General features: G+C 35.5%; 1 protein-coding gene across 8 annotated transcripts in view; it reads right to left on the bottom strand.

Annotated features, from left to right (window-relative positions):
* Nucleotides 1–12119, bottom strand: part of LOC131039530 (uncharacterized) — a 129476-nt gene extending 117357 nt beyond the window's left edge. For 5 of the 8 annotated variants that reach the window (XM_057972313.2, XM_057972315.2, XM_057972312.2 and 2 more), the window contains exon 1: nucleotides 11778–12118. In XM_057972313.2, the coding sequence (XP_057828296.1) occupies nucleotides 11778–11997 (220 nt within the window). In that variant the 5' untranslated portion in view covers nucleotides 11998–12118. Of the gene's footprint in view, nucleotides 1–11777 lie in introns of all 8 variants that reach the window. The other 3 variants (XM_057972308.2, XM_057972314.2, XM_057972316.2) reach the window with 2 other exon arrangements.
* Nucleotides 12120–18293: the final 6174 nt, after the last annotated feature.

Genomic DNA, 18293 nt, shown 5'->3' with positions numbered 1-18293 from the left:
GGTAGATCTCTGCACCGAAGCCGAAGTTCTGAAGATGGATTACTACAGGCTCACTGTTGAGCAAATTGTTGACTTGAACTTGGCGGATATCCCACAAGGGATGATTGATGACGGGCATATACTTGATCCTGAATACACTTCACGGAGGGTTGAGGAAGCTCCACTTCCTTTGATCCAATGGTCGCACAAAGAGTGCATCTCCATCCTTAATAGATTTCAGCCTATCTTGGCCAACACTAACACATGGCTGAAAAGTAATGCTGTTAGACTTATCAAAATCAAGGTTGGTAAAGAAGATGATTCTACGGGGCCTCTTGGACGGAAATTTGAGATTCAAGTCGATAACAAGGAGGGTGCTTCATCTTCGGGCACAAGGATCAAGTTACGAGTCAGTCGTGCAGTAGTGCTTCCTCCTGAGGAGACGACTATTCGTGGGAAGGAGAAATCACGATTCTATGTTCAGGTGATCGATCTGGATAATCCAAACGAGGGGCAGCAATCTGACGATGCTCCTAAGTCTCCAGTTTCAAACTCGCCTCATGAGGTCATTCCTCCAGTTTCCATTGAGACGCCCCTTTCTCCTCCTGATTTGCTCGTGGATGGGTCTCCTCAGAATGCAGTTCCCATTTCAGCATACGAGCCTTCTCCTGATCGACAACAAGAAAGTGTGTTGAAAGTTCCTGAAGATAATCCCACTTGCATTCAGTTATCAGAAATTGATACTTCCACTTCTGGTTTTGAAGAATTCATGAGGCAATCTTCATGCCCATTGGTAACTGAGCAAACCGTGGTCGCTGTCCAAACAGATATTCCTCCCAGGGTGACCACGGTAATTCAAACAGAAACTGCTTCTCCTTCGCCTACGGCTGCTATTGGAAGTGAGTTGATGACTTTGCCTCCATGGCTTAGTTCTTTCACCCCGAAAAGGAAGAAGCAAGAGATCTCACCTAATGCCTTTGACTACCAGCAACTCAAACAGTCTAGATCCAAAGTTACTAAGAAGGCCAAGACTATCTCTAGGGTAACTGTTGATAGCAACAAAATGAAAGTAGCTGAAATTGTGGAACCTATTGCAGATAAGCCACTTGATGAAATGTCAGCTGTTGATTATAAGGTTACAAGGATAGAATTGGGCAAGCAAACGCATGAGGTCATTAAACATGATGCTCAGTTTTCTGTTGCTTCATTAGTGCAAAGGTGTGATGATCTTCTTGCGAAGAAAGACAAGCTAGAAGAGAAAAATGTAGTATCCCACTAATTTTTTATTTTTTTTTTTAGACCAATAACAATTCATCCACAACAATTAACCCATTAAGGTTAGAGGAATAAACCAAAACAACTGAAAGGGAACCCTTCCACCTTTTGTTCACCGAGAGCCTAGACTGGGATGGTGAGAGCATACGGTGTTCCGGGGATCGTCAGCAGCAATAATCAAACTGAAAATTACAGTGCATGGGCGGCAAGCCAGCCCCTTCTGCTTATCCAGCAGGATAGAAACCAAACTCTTGGCGGTAAACCGACCAAGGAGAAACCACAAGGAATTGAAGTACAATCACTCTACCGCGTATTTCAGCGGGAGGACATTACATTAAACAATCACTCTACCACATATTTCAGCGGGAGGACATTACATTAAACAATCACTCCACCGCATATTTCAGCGGGAGGACCATAGCATTAACTTATCACTCGACCACTTATTCAACGGGAGGACTGAAAATTACAAATTTGTTGCATATTAGGCGACAAGCCAGCCTCTTCCACTTATTCAGCAGGATGAGAATTACAAAGATAGAACTGGTTAGTAGTACTACTACCTAACCTTACAATAATAGAGATGATAGAAGGAGAGTAAAGCAGATTTCTACAATAAAGATATAAATTTCTGTTACAACCAATCTGCAGGCTGAAAGTACAGACCAGCAGCCTAGAGAAATGTCAAAATACTCATAACTCCCTCATTTTACATCGAAATCAGCTCAAACTAGTCCCAAACCCACCGTACATCATATGCAATGGCAACCGATCAAAACAACACCAAAAACAAACCCTTATTTAATTTGCACCAATCCCAATGCAAGGCAGAAAACCCACGCCTAGCCTAGGAATTTCGATTTGGCATAATAAATTCAAAACTTAAACAAACATGCTATAAACTTACAAAGTTTATCGCCAGTACTGGGAAGGAAGATAGGGCTGATACCCATAACTGTCAATCGCTCCAGCAGAAAGGTGTGAGCAAAAATGTGCTTCAGCCACAGGTGAAACCAGCAAGTTTCCAGAATCACTTCAACACCAAAATGTCTATGGCAACTCTGAGAATGTAGAAGAATACAATGCACAGCTAGGTACTGTATTTCAAGTACGAAACCGAGTAGCACTAGGGAGACGCACTCCGAAGCCTCAAGTTCTATCGCCAAACCGGCAGCATAACCTTACAAATTTTCAAGATATCCCAAATGAGAGCCCAAGGCTCTTATTTATAACTTCTCACCATTCAAATTCAAATGCAAATTCCACTTCCCATTTGCATCGCATTTCATCTTCATGTGGACCCAGTGTAGCGCCCAAAGCAAGAGTCAAACCTCACGCCCAAGACTTGGACCCACATTAACCACTTTTGGCGAAATTAGAGATAAGTTATAAAAAATATAACATCTTCCTCAATATTTCGATATCTCTCTAATAAAAATGAATTTGCCAATAACTACGGAAAAATAGGCATTAATCCCAATTTATAATAAATCAATCGTTAATAATCAAATTAATTAAATATTAACCTTAGGATAAGGAATTAATATTCAATTATTTCGCATATGGCTCTAGTACTGATTATTAACACTGGTAGGATGAAACTGAGTTGGGACAACCACCAAACTGCTGCAGAATCAGTAGACGGGGACATTACAGAAAAGAGCATCAATGAGAAGGGGACATTACAGAAAACCGACAGCTTATGGCAGCCATTCATAAAATCACAAAACCTGCTACTGAAGAGAGTAACTCCATAGGTTCTTCTAGTTCCCAAGAATCGATTCGTGGAGTGGAAAGGGCTGCTCAGAAAGTACAAGCACTGGATTCCTGGGTTGATCAGCTTCATGATCAATGTGTACAAGTAATGAAAGACATTTTTCAAATAATGTCTAAGTTGGAAACCATTGAGGAGAAACTGGATCAGACTTCTAACACTTTCAAAAAGAATTTGGAAAGTGTTGAGAAAAGTCTGACAATCTGGCGTACCATGCCCCAACAACAGCTGAGTATTTTGCAGGAGCACGCCATCATCTCTTCCAGGGTCATGTACTTGGAATTTGAAGAACTCATGGAAAACAAGACCCTTGTTCTTAAATCCCTCATTGAGGAGATCAGTGATGCAAGGAGATTTCGGGATGAAGTTTACCAAGGTATTGTCTCACATTGTGAAAGGGCCTCTTGCAATATAGTAAGTCAGGATGGAGAGCCGATTCCAGAAGAAGAAGTTCTTGCTGATTTACAGATGAAAATTCATAATGAATGGAGGAGCGAACAATTCTCGACAGCTTCGATTCAAGCATTGATCAAACACCAAGCCTTTCTGCATGAAATCCAGTCTATCCTGGATAAAAACAATTCTGCGCTCCTCCGTTGTCACGACACTATTGTGAAGACTATGGTTGTTGCCAAGAACACCCATGAACCAAATCCCAAGGAACTACAAGCGAGCATCCAGAAATTTCAAAGATTTGTGTCTTCACAAAATGCAACTTAAGTGTTTTTCAACACTTAGTTGAATTTCCTTTTTTGTAATCTTTAGTTGTAATTTAGTTTTGACAAGTTGCATGTAAAAGTTTCTTTTGTAAAATGCAAGTTACACATTACTTGCGCTTTTGTAATTACATGTGAATCAACTACAAGTTTTGTCCGATTAGGACTGTAGTTGGAATAAGTCTTAGTTAGTTGGAGTAACTCTTAGTTAGTTAATGAAGTCTCAGTTATTTATTGAATGAGTCTTGGTGGTTGAGAGAATCTCTCAAGTTAGTTAGGATCCTCCCACCTTTTTCTCAAAGCTCCTCTTCTATAAATACTTGAGGAGTCCATTGTAATTATATCTTTTGGAAAGCAAGCAAAAACTCTACCAAATTTACAGCAAGAAGTCTTTGAGCTTATGTATGTGGATTGAAAGTTTTTTAAGAATAATAAAGAAAGACTACTCAAGTTTTGAGTCTTTGAGCTACATGTTTGAGTTTGAATCTTTTATTTCTTCTATGCCAAGTATTTCTAAAGAAGCTTAGTCCAATCGGATTTGAAGTCTTTGAGGTACAAGTAGAGAAGATTAATTAAAATAGGAAACTCTCTTGAAGGAGAAGCAAGTCTTTGAGCTTGCGTCTATTCTTGAGGAAAAATTACTATTTGATAAGAAATAGCAGCAAGTCTTTGAGCTTGCATTAATTCTTGTCTTTGTGTTGAAAGAATAGATTATTCCAATCTTTGAGCTGTTATCTTTTATTCGTTGTAAAATTTAGTATAGCAAAGGGTAGATAGGACTTCCAATAGTCAAGTCTTTGAGTTTGATATTGTTGTCCCGTCCCGAAGGAAGTGACGGAAGTCTTTGCGCTTTCAAGAAACTCCATTTCCTTTCTCTTATTTCACTTGAAAGTGGTTACTACTGTTATTCAATCGCTATCTTTTTCTGTGAAGAGAAAAGGATATTATCTTTCTTGAAAAAAGAAGAAAGATTGCTGTCCCATCCCATTTTATTTTCCAAGTTGCAGTTAGATAGGGGGAGCCTTCCCTTAATTAGGAGAGTTTTTACTCTTGTGCTGTGGTTGAAACCACAATTTTGTATATTTCCCCAAGTGTACAAAATTTTCAACCAACAAATAGTTAGATAGCAGCTAGAGTAGAGTAGGAGAGAAGGGAGATTGTTGTCAAGACTTTGTTGGAAGAAGAATGTTTTCATTGAAGAAATGGTGAACTTCATGTGTTGATTCAACATTTTGCATGGTCTCTACTTCTCATTTATTTTCATGTTGATTAGATGCATGGAAGCTATGATGGATGGCTAATGGTGGAATTCTTATGTTCATATACTAGTATTTCATTGATTGTGAAGTATCTTGTGTAGTCAATTGAACTCATTTAGCCAAGCTTAATTTTAATTGCTACTTCTTCATTGATATGCATCGTCTTGATGTGTCTATGTCTTTGGTAGTGATTTGAACATCATACGCTTACCTTAGGAGATCACACTAAACTTTGTGAAGTTGTTGCTTTGCATGGCAAAGCAAAGTCTAGTTGAATTTCACTAAGTCATTCATGGTTTCTTACATTCTTAGGATTAGATTAACTTTCTCAACCCTTTATCCTTTTGCTATTTTTTCAAATCAAGTAAATTCCTACATTCCAGCAACCTTCAAGTTCAACGTAAGTCTCCCTTGTGATTCCAACAATATCACATCATACACACTGAGTCTATCCAAGAGCACATTCAGAACCTTGGAGTCATCCCATTTGATCACACAGTTTAACATTTGGGAGGATTTTGATCAAGAGAGGATAGAATACTTAATATTTTATTTTGTGTCGCATAGTGCATAAAAACACATCAACATCATCCTTATAAACTGAACTATAGGTCCATGATTCTACTGTACGTTGAAACTAAATTATGGCCCAAGTGAAGGAAAAGTAGTTGCTTTGGTGGCCCTAATAACAAACTTCCAAATTTCAAGCTTCTTGTCTAGTAAAAAAATTTGAGTTGGTTGAAAGAGATAGCCTACCACAAACAATAAAGATATAACAAGCAATTGACAACTCTATAGGCGTAACCTAACCAATGACATAACCAAGATTTCTGAAAATTTTGGAGAAACATCGCATGCTCTACCAGAGAGAATATGATCATCATGCTAGTTACATGACAATTTCATTGGCAAAGAAAGAAAATTTATTTTATTGTGTCTTGTGTTTTCTCTAGGTCTAATATCTTGGCAGCTTCAAGATTGCCAGGTGAAGAGAAACCATGATAAAAGTTGTATTTGCCCATCTTCTACGTGCTTGGTGGTGAAGATGGACACTTCATGCAGTTGTACTCTTTAATACACTTTTCAAAACACTTATAGATAGGTTATAATATATTTTTAACTTTAAGACATCATATTTAAAGGCATCTGCTATGTTGGATTGTCCCTGTAGTTAGATTTCCCTGTGCACATTTGGTTTTGAGTACTTGTATAATGTTCCATGTGATCTGATTCCTGATATTTTAAGGGAGAAAATCTTCTATACTCCCCTACTCATCACATAGAAGAAGAAGATGAAACATTTTTAAGCATATTGAACCATGTTTCCTTTTCATAATATAAAAGATATGAATATCATATACAAACATTTAACAAATAAATTCTAGAAGTTACTAGTAGAATATTTTAGCAAATGTATAGTCAACTTAAGTCAGGCTAATCTTACATTAAGATTTCAATAATATTCTAGTGCATTTTTACAATTTGGAGAATCAATAAACCAAAATAAAAGTATTCCGTAGTCCTGGTCTAGAGGTAAAGCAGAGAAAAGTGTTGGATAGTGAAGTCCAGCGGGTGCAGCCTACTGGACTTCTTTATTTGTTTTCCCTCCATTTGTAGCCTTTTGGCATTCCTTGTCAAGACTTCCAAATACAAAACAAAACATTGTGGATAATGTATCATTATTGATGTATTGCTGATGAATAATGAGCTGCTTTATGTGAAACCAGAATAGAGATAATAACAGAGAGATTTCCCTGCATTTTCCATAGATGTAATCAAATTGGTGAACCACGTAAATCTGGTGTTTGTGTTTATCATTTGTTCAATCTTGCATCTTTTAATTCTGAGATTGTAATTGTTTATTTATCTGCATTTTGCATCAACAATTGGTACGAGAGCTTGTTAAAGAAGCTGAGTTAAAAATTGTGAAGAATTCTCGCGAAGATGGAAGAGGTGGATAAAAAGAGAATCAAAAAATTCTTGAGACAGAATTTTGGTATGTGGAAGATGGACATGGAGGCGTTGTTGATGCAAAGAGACTTCTCTACTATGCTGGAAGGCAAAGCCAAGAAGCCAACTACAATAGTTGATGAGGAGTAGGAGAAATTTAATAAGAAAGCAAGAGCAACCACCATCCTCTCTTTCTCCAATAACGTATTATTGAATATTACAACAAAGAAGACAACAAAAGGATTGTGGGATAAATTGTTTGATATGTATGAGATGGTTTCTGCTTCAAACAAAGTTTTTCCCATGAAAAATAAATACAATTTAAAGATGAAGGAAGGAAGTAACATGTAAAAACTTCTAAATGAATTCAATACATTAATCAGCCAATTGATTTTCGTGAATATAAATAAGGATGATGAAATCAAGGTCATCTTAATATTGTGTTTTTTACTAGATAGCTGGGAAGGAGTAGTGATAGCAATCAACAATTCGGTGTCTAGTAAACAAGTATACTAAAATTTGATCATGTTGTTAGTGTTAGAGTAAAAGGTTTTATTTACTTAATTAATTTAATTATATTGATTAATTAATTAAGTCACTTTTTCTTTTTTCACTTAAGCTAAATTTAGGAAGCTTTTTTAGGCATTTAATAATTATTTTATTTCATGCATTCATCCCTTACGGTTTTCTTTAGAGTTTTGATCTCCTTTATTAAAGGATTTATCTCATTGTAATTATTCATTCTAGCAAATTAATTCAATTCTGATCCCTTCTTGCAATTGTCTCCAATTATTCTTGCACTCTCTTGTTTGTAGGTTTTTCTCGTGTATGGTAGGTATTTGCATGCAGGTGATTACTGGGCATTGTGGAATTCATCAATCATGAATTCTAACTGTTAGGACTCTCCTTAGTTGAGATATGAGGAGGAAAAATCAAGGAAACTCCTAGGGTGATACTTTGATTTTTGGCAATAAAGGGAGACCCCAAGAAAGAGGCACAAATAATAATAGGAGAAGATCAAAATCTACCAAAAGATCTAAGTCCAGAGGTAGAAATGTAGGTTGTTGGTTTGTGGCAAAAATGATGCACAAAGAAGAATTGTTGGTCATTTAAAAAGGTGCAAAATCAGTCAAAGAAAAATGAAGTTAACACCACATATGAAGAGGATAAAGGTACATTAGTCTTGTCAACAAGTGAAACTATAGCTAATATGTGGGTGTTGGACTCTAGCGCTTCCTTTCATGCAACCTCACACCAAAAAGTTTCCAAAAATTATCAAGAAGGCAAACTTGGTAAGGTCTATCCTTGGTAACAATGAACCATGTGACATTATTGGTAAAGGTGATATATTGTTGAAATTAAAAAATAGAAATGAGTGGTTGTTGTGAGATATGATGCATGTTCCTAAGCTAAAGGGAAATCTGATTTTTGTGGGACAGCTTGATGCTCAAGGATGTAACATCACTTTTTCTACAAATACTTGGAAGTCGATCAAAGGAGCCTTAGTAATTGCAAGAGGCAGCAAATTGGGGACTTTGTATGTGCTATAAAGTCACACTAAAGTGCAAATTGCAATGGCAGTTGTGGATAGCAGTACAAAGATTTGATATAAGAGGTTCGAGCATATGAGCAAGAAGGGACTTGAGATTTTTTTCAAAAGAGATCAACTGCCAAGTTTGAAATCTATTGATTTAGAGTTGTGTGAGCATTGTATCTATGGCAAACAAAGGTTGATCAGCTTCTCTAAAACTGAACATGACAAGAAGACAAGACCTTTGGAGCTCGTGCACTCAAACATATTTGGTCCCACGGAGGTAACCTCTATTGGAGGGTCAAATTACTTTGTTACTTTTCTTGATGATTGCACTCACAAGGTTTGGATCTATATGTTAAATAAAAAATCTAAAGTATTTAGCTAATTTAAAGTTTTCAAAGCAATTGTTGAATATTAAACCAACAATAAAATCAAGTGCTTGAAAACGGATAATGGTGGAGAATTTTCCTCTTTGGAGTTTGATAACTTTTGTGCAAATAATGACATACAACACATCAAAATTATTGCTTCCATATGCTAGTACATTGACGAAGATAATTTTGATGCATTGTATGACATTATTTGCACAAAAGTTATCAAACTACAAAGAGAAAAACTCTCCACCATTATCCATTTTCAAACACTTGATTTATTTGTTGGTTTGATTTCAACAATTGCTTTGAAAACTTTAAATTTGCTATAAATAATTCAAACTTCCCATTTAGCATATAGACCCAAACCTTGCAAGTGCAATCATCAAGAAAAGTAACAAAGTAATTAGACCCTCCAATAAAGGTTACTTCTATGGGACCAAATACATCTGAGTGCATGAGCTCCAAAGGCCTTGTCTTCTTATCATGTCTAGTTTTACAAAAATTGATCTGCTTTTGTTTACCATAGATATAATACTCACACAACTCTAAATCAACAGATTTCAAATCTACAAGTTGATCCCTCCCGAGCAAAATTTCAAGTCCCTTCTTGCTCATATGCCTAAGCCTCTTAAACTAAAGCTCTATCCTGTTGTCCGCAACCACCATCATAGCTTGCACTTCAACGTAACTTTCTAGCACATACAAAGTGTCCATTTGTTGCATCTTGCAATTACTAAGACTCTTTTGGTCACCTTCCAAGTATTTGAAGAAAAAGTGATTCTACATCCTTGAACATCAAGTTGTCTTGCAAAAAACAGATTTCTCTTGAGCTTAAAAGCATGTCTCACATCCCTCATCAACCACTTATTTCCATTTTTTAATCTCAACAATACATCACCTTTACCAATAATGTCACATGGTTAATCGTCACCAAGGTAGACCTTATCAAGTTTGTGTTCTTGATAATTTTTGCAAACTTCCCGACATGAGGTTGTATGAAAGGAAGCACCAGAGTCCATCATCCACACATTAGTTGTAGTTTCACTTGTTGACAAGACTAATGTACCTTGATCCTCTTCACATGTGGTGTTAACTCCATTTTCATTTGACTGATTTTGCACTTTTTATAATGATCAACAATTCTTCTTTGTGTATCCTTCTTTGCCACAAAACCAGTAACCTTCATTTCCACCTCTGAACTTGGATCTTTTGATAGATTTTGATCTTCTCCTATTACAATTTATGTCTCTTTCTTGGGGTCTCCCTTTATTGCCAAAAATCAAAACATCACCTAAAGAGTTTCCTTGATGTTTCGTCCTCATATCTACTTCTTAGTTTACCGGATACCAAATTGTTGATTGCCATCGCTACTCCTTCCCAACCATCTTGTAGAGAGCACAATAATAAGATGGCCTTGATTTTATCATCCAGATTTATATTCACGGAAATCAATTGTCTGAGTAATGTATCGAATTCATCTAAGATAGTTTGACATGTTGCCTCCTTCCTTCATCTTTAAATTGTATAATTTTTTTATGAGAAAAACCTTGTTTGAAGCATAAACCATCTCATACATATCAAACAATTTATCCCACAATCCTTCAGTTGTCTTCTTCATTGCAACATTAAATAATACATTATTGGATAAAGAGAGGATGATGATTGCTCTTTCTTTCTTATCCAATTTCCCCCACTCCTAATCAACCATTGTAGTAGGTTTCTTCTTAGCTTTGCCTTCTAGTGTAATAGAGAGGTCTCTCTAAATCAACAACGCCTCCATTTGTGTCTTCCACATACCAAAACTTTGTCCCAAGAATTTTTTAATTCTCCACTTATCTGCCACCTCCATCTTCTCAAAAAATTTCACAATTTCTGACTCAGCTTCTTCAACAAGCTCTAATACCATATTGTGAACCACGTATATCCAATGTTTATGTTTATCATTTGTTCTATCTTGCATCTTTTAATTATGAGTTTGTAATTGTTTATTTAACTGCACTTTGCATCAACATAAAGCCCTAGGTCCAGTGAAACGGCAGAGTGGGCAATGTGAGGCTGATATGTGGATGTACATGTTGCCAATTAACCAAGTAAACACCTGTAAGAGGTGTAGTTTAAATGAGGTAAAGGAGAAACACATAGTGGCAAAATCCTATAGTAAACCTGAAAGCAAGAAAAACAAACAAAATTTGGCTTCGAAGAGATTATTTTAAAATTAGACATTCACAGGATTAATGCAAACAGATAAATATTTTGAAGGGGAAGAACTTAAGTCGTCAAAGTATCGGGGTTTCACTGCGACGCCCCAATTTCTAATCGTGAGATTATAGATTGTCAAAATTGGATTAAATGTATATCCAACTCACTGGGGATGCTGTACACTTATGAAGTAGGCTAGCTGCAAGTGCGGATGAATTTGATGTAAGAGATACCCTCCATCATGACATTTCAGCCCAAAGCTACCGCACAAAAGGCATTTAAAAACAATTGTAAACAAGTAGATCATGCACACTAATTTGGACCAAAATTATGAACCATAAACATTTCATTAGTTGAAATGTGTGTCGATAGAACATAAAAGGGTAGAAAAGAAAAAGGATTTGCATAAATTATTGCCACTTATCATGACGATATTTAATCATAGCCCTCTCTCATTATGTATCTAACTATAGGTGGATTCAATTCATGCCTAATATTAATCAAGTTGATCTTCTTCCTTCTAAGATGCGGATTGGAGGTGACCCAATGCTAATCAAATGAAGCTTATGATCACTTTATGCTTTCCAAAGGAAATGTTGAGAACTAATATCTGTTATTGTTAACCGATGCTGCCCATTTCATTGTGTAGTTTAGTTGGTTGAAAAAAGAAATGCTTCAAATACGTGCAAAACAAGTTGGAGGTGATATTCAGCTTACAAATGCCAAATGAAAAAGCTTGCGCAGGTTTACAATCCACCGTAGAAAAAGTGAGACCACCCAGCAATGTTAACATCAGGAGTCTTCGTGTCTGCAACTGAGAAGAGGCCCCTTTAACATTAGTTGAAATGGAAGGCAAACTCACTGACCCACCTTTTGAATGACGTGATTTGGTTGTAGGAGGGTAAAAGAAACGCGGCATGGCTGATAAATTTTCCATCTCTCAAGGTTTTGATAGGTGACACTGTTTTTTTTTCTTTGGATTTCATTTCTTTCTGATATGGGCATTCAGATAAGGGCGCGGCCTGATCTTTGGCGTCTACCTTCGTTTAAATGAAAAAATCGTCGGATTGAAAGCTCTAGCCGGATTAATTATAAAATGAACATCACAAGCTGAATTTCAAATTATTTTTTAATTTATATATAATGAAATAGGGTCTATTTTATGACCCTTTTTTTTAATGGTGGTATACTCTCAGTGGACAAAAAGATGCTTAGGAACAAATAAAACACCAATAAGTTTAAGTGGATGCAATCATATTATAATATTAAAAATTAAATAGTTAGCATTTGATAGTATATTTCAATTATTAATAATATTGTTTTTCATAGGTTGTTGGTCTTGAATTTTTTAAGTATACATAATTACGTAATAAGATGAAATAGCTAGTTCAAGGTAAGGAAACCTCTTGTTCTAATTAAGAAGAGATCCTCAATTGCATTGCACCATTGAAAGATACATAGAAGGATGACCCACTTAGAGACACAAAGCTCTCCTAGTACTACTCCTAGAATATCATGGTAAGTTGTCATATGTAGTTCCTTATTCTTAAGCCTCTCAATGAAGAACAAGTGTATACACTAGAGGTAAACTCAAAGGAACTCTTGCCACAATGCAAGGAGCACTCAAATGAAACTTCTTCTTTTTTGGGGAACCCCAACATGTGGAGCATCTTATATGTCTATTAAGAATATCTTTGGGGCTTTATGCAACTCGATGGTCTTGTAAATGTAATGCATGGCTCTTGTTCCATTGCTTTACTTTTCAGGCCCATTTTTTTATTTATTTATAATAGTTTATTTCACAAAGCCAATCTTTTTTGATGAAATTTACATGTCAAAAGATATTATAGCCATGATATCCAAGTAATGTTAGGATGAGGTGTCACAGCCTTGCAATCCTAATGTTCTTATTTAATATTTTAAATGTATTCTTATATCAGTTTTGTCACTTTTATATTTTCTTATGAAAGTTGGTATCACATTTGGAGGCAACATTAATTTCATTTTTTAGAGATTTTTTTTTCCTCACATCATGATTAGGAATCTCACATTGAATTGGCATATTTTTTCCATATGGACATCTTGAAAGATGTATAAGAGCATCTTGATTAGTCTTCATGGGCTTATATGTAAAATATTGTTATGACACATAAGAGCATGTAAGAGGGAGATTACATTAGAGTCTTAACCAATTTTATGACAAAGTTGGACACTTGTCATGAAGCATCTAATGTATGAGAGAATGAAGATATATTGGGGTGTCCAAGTTCTGGTGGTAAAACATTTTTGTTTATGACATATGACAACACGTAAGGAATATACTAAAGATAGTCTAGGAGACCAAAGATTAAGAAACCATTGGATTTTTTGACTTGACCATTTGTGCACTTATACCTCACTTAGTCTTGTTGATAGTTTTCCAAAACCATGTGATGGTTTCCAATTTGTACTTCTCTATAGATTTGTGCTTGGAGTTAGAGGTTGCATAGGTTGTTTTGCAAGTTGTATGTATAATGAAGTGTTAGTAAAATTCAATGGATAGTTTATATTCATGTGACTCACTTTTGAAGGATTAATACAAGCCTGGGTCTCTTGGGGTGTGGAGTTTTTCTAAAAGGGTTTATTCATGTAATTATAATTGTTTATGGTTTGCACTGTCTTTATGGTTGTTTCTATTTTTAATATATTATATCATTGCTAGGGATTTTGTAGCATTAAAGTTCACTATATCTCATTATGAAGTTGTGCCCCATTTCTAAATTTGGCACTAGAGCCACAAATAGCTTGATTTGAGAAAGGGGTGGCTTTTTTAGAGTGTGTGATTGGGTTTTTTATTGTAGTATGAATGTTTTGTGGTTTCTTATAATTTCAATTTCTATGTGAAAGAGATAGCTCATTTCAGTTGGAGATCAAAAAGCTCAATGGCATTAATTTTGAGCTTTGAAAGCTAAAGATGGAGGATTTCTTTGAAGAAAGAGATCAATAGATTATGTAATGCCCTACCAAGGAATCCTCAGGGACATTAGCCAAAAAAACATGGAATATTTTTTTTTAAATATTTAAGATAAACATTAACAACTCTCAAAATTTTACTGGCTCAAACTATAAACACACAACACGTCTTGTTGCAACTCGATGATGCATAAACAGAAAACTTTGGTTCCAAAACACCATCCAACCATGGAGGAAGGCTTGGAACACCTTAGGGATCATCATCAAGGGGTTTCAACCCTTGCAAAACTTCACAAGACTTTACAAGACATCGTAAGACAATCTTGACCATCTCCTTGGTCCTAGGTGTGACGATCAACCATCTATGAATGAAGGCACACAAACTGGCGCAAATAACACCATAAATTTTTACTAAATGTACAAATGGACCACCTTAAAGTTTTACTAGACTTACTGGGACCCAATAAGTAACTTCTGTGTACAAGGTTTTCCCATCTGAGGCTCGAAAATGCTCATTGTCGTAAGTATCGAGAAACTAGCACCCCAAGTGGACTAAGTGCCCAACTGGGACACTAGTGTCTCAAAAGGACACTAATGCACCATGTTAATGTCTTGATAGATCTTGTTGATAAGATCCCATGTTGGTGTCCCTCTGACACACAAATGTTCAGGCCATTGAGCAATCCAAAGGCAAGGATTGACCTCTTAGACACCACAAATAGAATGAAATAAGCTAGAGGTTCCAATGAAGCCTCAAAAATATGAAAACACCAACAAAAGACTTGGGGGAAGAAGGAAGGAAAACAGTTCCCTCGGACACTAGATGCATCTAGCACACAAAAGGAGAGTATGGGGAGATGTGTAATGATCTCACCATCATCCTAAATTCCTTCCCTAAGAAATGATATGGAAGAATATGAAATGATGACTCTTTTTCACATTCACAAGCTTTTAGAAGACATTGCAAAAGGCCTCAAACGGATCAAGAAAATACATAACACGATATAGTTCAACACTAAAAGTTAGGATGGTGACATGAGGGGTCTACAACACCCTCAAAGATTACTTTAACACATAATATTTCATTTTAAACCCAAAAGAGGATTCCTATGCTCATTTTAACCATTTTGCAGCATTCAAGATGGAAAGAAAGGTACACATTTCTTGTACTTGGCACCAACGCTTAGATCGAAAAGCTACACTAACCATTTTCATTTACATTAGATTACAAATCCTTCTTAAATAAGGTCCAATAAACAATATTATAATTTTACATTACATAGGGCATAAGGTCCTAGAATTATACATTTGCATGAATAGAGATAACTAGAAAGCATGACAGGAAGATGAGTAGGGAGAGTCCAATGTCAAATTTTATGTCAAAACCTTTGGTCTCCGATGATGGTTTACTTGTCACCCAACCATGTGGAATTGTAAGTCCACCAAGCACTATGTTATGGAGATAATCACATGACCCAAACACAACAATCACATAATACACATGGTAAGAAAGGCTCACACTCACACCAATCACAAAGTATACACATCATACAATAACATGGAGTAAACACCAAAATGTAAGGGAATTCTATATCTCTTGGGCGCTACTCAATCTACATAGGGGTTAGATATTAGAGATCACAAAAGGGGAGTGTCATCATGTAGCACAAAGGGATGGCTCACATGGAACCAAGTGGTCCTCTCAACAAGACAACGAGACTTGATCAAACCAAATCAACACCCCACGAATGGCCAAGTCTTCCCAACTTATCCTAATTCTATACTAGCACTCAAGGCATGAGAGGGGAATCCATTATCTTAGTTAGTTTTATTACCCATGTTTTCTTTAATTTTTACTAATTAATCATAACTCCCCAATAAGTTATCTTGGCGACCACTTTATTCCCCAACCCTCATTGGGAGCCACTCCCATAACCAACTCTAATAGCTAGAACCTAGTCTCATCATGTTTTCCATGAACACAAAATCAAAATCAAAATCAAAATAAAACAATACAATTCTCTCATTTTTCACACTTTTTGACAACATAAGCACAATTTTCTTAATTTCAATAATCATATGCAACGGGATCCAAATTGATCCAAAATTATAAATTACCGATATACCTATCATTCCACGTTATAATCCATCAAAATTTGATAAGAATTCCCCTTTTTATCATTTTCTCATTTTCAACGAAAACTAGTAAAAAGGCTCAACCTCCTTTAAAATAACTCAAAAATTCATTAAAAAATAAAATTGAAAAATTGAAAATCATGTCAATGTGAATAAGGTCATATAATAACTAGTTCATAGTTAACACCTATTCACATTATTAAGTTTACTTATGATATCTTATATGTCACATGTAACTTTTATTTAATATTGTTCATAGGAGGGGTGATTTTATTGTATTCTTGCAGGAGATCATTCCTTATGGGGGGCTACATAGTCTCCCTATTTCCTTCCTATGGGGCGAAGGAGGCCATCGATTAGATTCATCATGATGTATGTAGTTCTTGGGGGGTATTGATGTTGACATCTTCATACATTACTCATTCTATCACTTGATCTCATTTGCACTATCTCTTTTTTAGAGAGGATTTTTGTTCCCTGGGGTTTTCTCCTTTACTTCGTTTGTGAGAGATAATTTTCTTTGTACATGGGTATCTAAAATGGCCTAGTTGTCGGGACACATAATAATCATCTTACATCATTTACATAATTATTCTTCTTCTTGAGTTGCACTTGGGGGGTGTCAGTGTGAATAAGGGTCATAACCTAACTAGTTCATAGTCAGCACCTATTCACATTGTTAAGTTTACTCAGGATGGCTTACATGTAACATGTAAATATTATTTAATATTGTTCGCGTTAGTATAATCTTGGGTGTCATTCTAGATAGATATGAGTTGTAGCTCATTATTTAATTTTGTAACCAAGTAGTTACATTTTTACCTCATCACCTTGTCTTTGTAAGCAAGGCTTATTTGTACATTGTATCCTAACAATTCACCTCAATCATTGCATTATGATCTCCATTGTTAATTATTTCTCTTGTTGCAACATTCTCTTATGGTTGGCTTGTTTCTTGGTAAATCCCTTGAAGATTGTAGCTTCATGATGGCTCTTAATATTTCCAACAAATTAAAGAATACTCTTTTGGTTCTTAGGTTCCCAACACCCCATTTATATCATAAAAACACCAATGCATCTATTCTAGATAAAATTGGGCATGGTAATAGAATTTTTTTGATGAATTAAATCATTTTCAATCAAATAGAAATAAAAAGAAAGAGAAGAGGAAAAGAAATGAGGTTCCTACCTCAAATTTGGTTCAAATTTCAAACTTCAAATTCTCCCACCACACTAGAGAAGAGAACAAATCCACTAAGCAACGCAATCCCTTCCCAATTGCTCTTCCATTGGAACAATTTTAATCCTAATCCCCTCACCAATGGATTCTCAATCCAAAATCCAAATTTCATGCACAAAGAGGGTTTTTCATTAACTAATTCTCCAAAAAATGATTGTGTAAAATGAGAGCTAATTTCCTTATAAAACCCAATTCACTTTTCCCATTTTGAAAATAATAATTAAATAACTTTTTAATTTCAAAATTCATATATTTTACCCTAATTATGCAAATAATTTTAAAATGAATTTATACATAAGCCACATATTGATTTTCAAATATAAAATTGTCATTTAACACCACAAAACTCATCTTTGCATAAAATTTTATGAAAAAAATGTAAATTAACACAAACGTCAAACACTCTTCACTAGTTGAACTCTTAAGGGTTAGGGTTTTCAAAACATTACAAATCACGGTATCCAAGGTGTAACACTAGTTATAACATGGGCAATCATACTCGACTAAGTATGATAGGTAAGGAATAGTGGGAATTGACCAATATGATATCTCCTCATAACCACCATTGAGGAATAACTTGGACCTATTCGACCAAATGGAAAAGTTCCTAATACCTGTAACCACTCAGCAAATGTCAAGAGTACCTATGCATATGTATAATAGCCAAAACACATACAATTTACCCAAATGGAGTTAAACATCATAAACATGAAAACAATTGGACAATCCTACATGAGCATAATCAACTGAAATTAGCAATCTATTGTTGATTTCTTAATAATATATTGGGCAGATTTTGGAGTGTGGGATTTTTCTCTTGAAAGGGTTTTCCCCACATAAATCATTGTGTTGTGGAATGCATGCTATTTATGCTTATTTCTATTAAGTTTTTTTAATTGTTGTAA

Source organism: Cryptomeria japonica, chromosome 5 (genome assembly GCF_030272615.1).
Source record: "Cryptomeria japonica chromosome 5, Sugi_1.0, whole genome shotgun sequence".
Taxonomy (NCBI): Eukaryota; Viridiplantae; Streptophyta; class Pinopsida; order Cupressales; family Cupressaceae; genus Cryptomeria; species Cryptomeria japonica.
Note: the sequence above shows the minus strand (reverse complement) of the source record. Positions and strands in the feature narration are given on the sequence as shown.